This window comes from Triticum aestivum, chromosome 2A (genome assembly GCF_018294505.1).
Source record: "Triticum aestivum cultivar Chinese Spring chromosome 2A, IWGSC CS RefSeq v2.1, whole genome shotgun sequence".
Taxonomy (NCBI): domain Eukaryota; kingdom Viridiplantae; phylum Streptophyta; class Magnoliopsida; order Poales; family Poaceae; genus Triticum; species Triticum aestivum.
In genome coordinates this window covers 641,761,975-641,766,248 of record NC_057797.1, presented here as the reverse complement: position 1 = coordinate 641,766,248, position 4,274 = coordinate 641,761,975, and the positions used below count along the sequence as shown (strand labels likewise).

The following is a 4,274-nucleotide window of genomic DNA, read 5'->3' as shown; positions in this document are numbered from 1 at the left end:
GGCGCTTGAAAGCTATGCAGAATGACAGCAACCCAGCAAAAGAAGATTTAATCATCCAATAAAATTTGTTATCTGGTTGACAATGCTGCCTTCCAGAAACAAATGTTTCGGAAAGCCTGAAAATATGATTGGATCCTAGATGGGGACTGCGTGATCTTTGCACAGGTTCTGAGCTCATAATGCCCAATCTGAAAATAAAATATGAAATTCTAATTCTTCTACAACAAAAGCATCATATAAACAATGTTATAAAGAGCATCACATCTTCAAACTTAAATTAGTTAAGACGGGTAAAATACAGGCACGGGTATTTACTCCAGTGGTCTGACAACCAAACTATGTCGGTTTCTGTTAGGCACACTGCAAATAATTTTACAGTATTGGCCAAACTACCAAGGGACAAACAAAACAAAATGGTGATAGTACAGCACACTGCAAATAAATTTACAGTTTTGGCCACACTACCAAGGGAGAAACAAAACAAAATGGTGACACTATAGCAACAGGCCGATAAGGCGGGAACCACCGAAACAGCGAACGAAGTAAGACAACATGATCTGTTGCCGGATAGGAGACGTCACATTGTCACAACGAGGAGTGTCAAAAATGATCTTATATTTTGGGACGGAGGGAGCACATTCTAATGTATAGGGTTACCTAAAACAAGCCGTGTGAGCCCTCAAGCAAAGTTTGTGGTACAGTACAGAAGACAATTTCAGGGGAAAAGGGTATTGGATTAAAAATTGTTAGCTGTTACATCTCATGAATTGTCATAATATTTCATGAAATTCCAGAATGTGGCATAAAATAACTCTTGTCTACTAGTCTCAGAACTATTCCATCAAAGTAAGCTGGAAGGAGAAATGACAGCAACACACAACCTGTAGATATAGGTTCACGGGGAGGAAATATCAGGAAATCTCCATTCTTCTTGCTCAAAATTCCGATCACACTCAACTTCATTCCTTCCGTGATATATCTACAAGTTTGTGCAATCATGTAAGTTTTCGATGGCTCGATCTACAAAGATACAAACAAAAGGTGTGGATATTCAGGACAAATTTGATTACCCTTCCTCAAGACGGATAAGCTGAGCTTCTTCAGAATAAAGATTTCTTTCTTGTAGCCAACATTTCAAGGTTGAAGATAGATCGGTACTTCTGCTTGTTGTAACCAAAACATTTTCATCGATCAATGGAACAACTTTCGTGTGGTACCCAGCTTTCACCAAGGCTCTTTTACCTGATTTTGCATCTGTTATGTAGAAATCAGCAGCAAACCTCTGCCAAACTCCACAGAATGTTCAAATGAGAAAAAATAGCATATGTCTGTAGTATCTCACTAGGTACTACAAATCGACAATAACGGCAAAGCACTATGGAGTTACAAAGGTTGACCCTTGGTGCATTTTGTTGCTTACCATAATTATTCTGGAAAAGGAGCTAAAATAATAGGGAATACCCTTGCTGCATAAACTGATAGTATGTTTGTAACACAATTGTGGTGCGTAGACTAGCTTAAGGAATGATAAGCAGAATACATAATCATTACAGAAAAGAAGCAAAATTACGATGAGATAGGTGCAAGATGAATGAAATATGTGTGTGGTACATACAAGGATAAATAAATCTCTGCAAATTAGATGTAGATAACCGCAGAGCATTCTTACCTCAGCATGTGTCAATTTCCACCTGGAACAATTATTTTTAGGATTTGCCACCTCAGAACCCCATCTACCACATTTTCTTAGCAGCGTAGAGGTGTATACACAGTTCTCCACCTTCTCATATGAAGAAATCAACGAAATATCACCACATGAAACCAGCTGCATAAAAGAAGGAACATTACAACATATATGAGATTGGCAAACCATTCTAATCACATGGTAAATACACAAGGAAAACAATGCTTGTACCACAACAATGAATCGACAAGCCGAGAAACCAAAAGAAACGATCATTAGTCTTTGCATAGAAGTTAATTCTGTAAACTTGGCAAATAAAGTAGGCAGCTCTTTTCCCCTTGCAAGATTATAGTAATATCCAGCCAGCGAAGCTTCTATTCACAGCAGTCTAATCTGAGAGAACTAGCTTTCAAGATAAGGTCAACGAGCATACACCCATCCAAAAGATTTATGCACCTGTACTACACGGCACATGAGTGCGATTGCCACAAAATGCGGAATGGCTACACGTCCCACGCATTATACTCCACATATCTTATCTTAGAAATCGATACACTTAGCATACGCCATACAAAATGGTACTGAATTTATTACTGCCCCACTAAATGGCGGCTCAATTTCAGCAGGCACGAGACTTCAGAACGGAGCACTTGTTGGACATCTTAGATCAATTTTCATTCGCAATTGCAATTAAGAACAGGTAAAATGCATAAGCAATCGTAAAACGTACGCCGGTAATCTTGACGAGCTGGCCGTCGGCGGCGACGCGGAGGCTGGAGGCCGGGAGCCCGTCGACGAACCGCCGCAGCACGCGGCCGGAAGCCGCGGCCGCGGCATTCCAGAGGAGGAACGCGGACACGGCCGCCGAGAGGACCAGCGCGAGCACGAGCAGCACGGGGCTGCGCACGACGGCGAGGACGAGGGCGCCGAGCCCGATCCCCACCGCGAGCAGCGCCGCGACCGCCCAGGCCGCCGCCCTCGGGAACGGCGCGGGCACGGGGCGCCCCGCGTCCCCGGCGGTGGCGCAGAGGTCGTTCAGGGCGGCCGCGCTGGCGCCGGCCTCGGCGTCGGCGTCGGCGGTGGCGCCGCGCCGCTTGCCGTCTTCCCCTCCCGGAAGCATATCTGTCAGCCGCTCGGCTCCGCTGGCTGCGTACTCCTACCGTGGTCACTGTTTTGCTCCCAGCCTTTTGACCTTTCCGTCGTCTGCTCTTTCCCCGGTGGTGGGCTTGGCCCTGGTTCTGGCGTGCGGTTTAAGGAAAAGAGGAACCAGCGCGGCGCGCATCTTTACGATGACAGGTGGGGACACGCACACCTCAGTCCCACCTACCAGTCATCGGTACACGCGGTACATCAGAGACAGGCCATGCGGCAATGATATAGGACTAAGAAGATGACGTGTGGGCCCGAATATTGCTCGACCGCCATGTCAGCGGAGGGTGTAGTGCGGTGCAGTGTGGCTACAGAACTGAGACCACGCTATCAGACTTGGCGTGCTCACTGGTCACATGAGCGTGCTCACTGGACTGAGTGACTGACAGTGAAGCAGTTGGCACCGTACGCTGCCACAATGCGATGATACAGGCATGCATATCAGCTCTCTGACGCGTGGGCCCAGAAGCAGAAGCCTGTGGTCACGTACATACTCCTATCTCTATGTCTACTTATCCGGTATATAATGGTGTAATTACCAGTGGTTGATGACGTGGGGAACTGTCATACTAGGTCTCTAGTCCTAGGATTTTTTTTTGAAAAAAACTCTCAAGAAAGTGTTTCTAAGAACTTTTAGCAAAAAGTTTAAAAAATTCCCATCGTGTTTGGTTTGCTAGGGACTTTTTCTAGTCCCAACACAAAAAAGTTTCTGAAACCAAACACCCTCTAAGCAACTTTTTGTGGGCTCATTTATTTAGCTCTGTCCAGCTCCGATCGGTGGGCTCTTGAAGTCACAGGTCTAATCTTTCTGATTCTTTCGAGTTTTGAATTGAATTCACACTTGTCCCTATGCAGATGGCGACAGAAGAGAGAGACACACGCTGCAGCAGGCTGCGCAGTAGCCGTAGGCGTATTGCTACGGTGATCCGCTCCGGTGCATATTCTGAATCTCTGATCCATTCTACCAGTACACTATACGCCGTACCAGCGGTCCACGCTACTGTAGAGTAGTAGTACTCCTGTACTCTCACAGACAGTACTTTACTGTTTCAAGCTTTGATGACAACACACGATATGCTTTTTCATTATATAATGGACGGAATCACGCGAGCCTTGGAAAGACTTGGAGATGGGTTGCATTCCTTTCGTCCAAATTTATTTATGGCCCCTTCTATTTTAATTGTGTAAATTTAGCTATAAAATATGAATCGTACTCTCTCCATCCAGAATTACTTAGTCGCTGAAAACTCCCACGACAAGTAATTCTGGACAAAGGGAGCATGTCACAAAAGTTATATCCTAGAATGACTCTTTTGCATACAAATCCAATGTCATACTTCCTGTAACATATATCCCATATTTTTGTTAGCTATGTTGATAGTTTGTGGCCTAATATATGAAGGAGCCAAATATATCCGAACATAGTCAATACTCCCTCAGT

The 4,274-nt window shown here is 44.9% G+C and overlaps 1 protein-coding gene across 1 annotated transcript; it reads right to left on the bottom strand.

Annotated features, from left to right (window-relative positions):
- Positions 1 to 713: 713 nt before the first annotated feature.
- Positions 714 to 2,905, bottom strand: LOC123189947 (uncharacterized membrane protein At1g16860). Its single transcript, XM_044602473.1, has 4 exons — positions 2,415 to 2,905; positions 1,670 to 1,825; positions 1,071 to 1,282; positions 714 to 979 (listed from the first exon to the last, which is right to left on the bottom strand). The coding sequence occupies exons 1-4, from the start codon at positions 2,802 to 2,804 to the stop codon at positions 781 to 783; spliced, it is 957 nt and encodes a 318-aa protein (XP_044458408.1). The 5' UTR covers positions 2,805 to 2,905; the 3' UTR covers positions 714 to 780.
- Positions 2,906 to 4,274: the final 1,369 nt, after the last annotated feature.

What these genes read in the sequence shown, in the direction of transcription:
- LOC123189947 (XM_044602473.1), bottom strand. Translation starts at nt 2,804, where the DNA reads ATGCTTCCGGGAGGGGAAGACGGCAAGCGGCGCGGCGCCACCGCCGAC. An exon ending in GGAAATTGACACATGCTGAG is followed by an intron (nt 1,283 to 1,669) that starts GTAAGAATGCTC and finishes GGAGTTTGGCAG; the next exon opens with AGGTTTGCTGCTGATTTCTA. An exon ending in CTTATCCGTCTTGAGGAAGG is followed by an intron (nt 980 to 1,070) that starts GTAATCAAATTT and finishes ACAAACTTGTAG; the next exon opens with ATATATCACGGAAGGAATGA.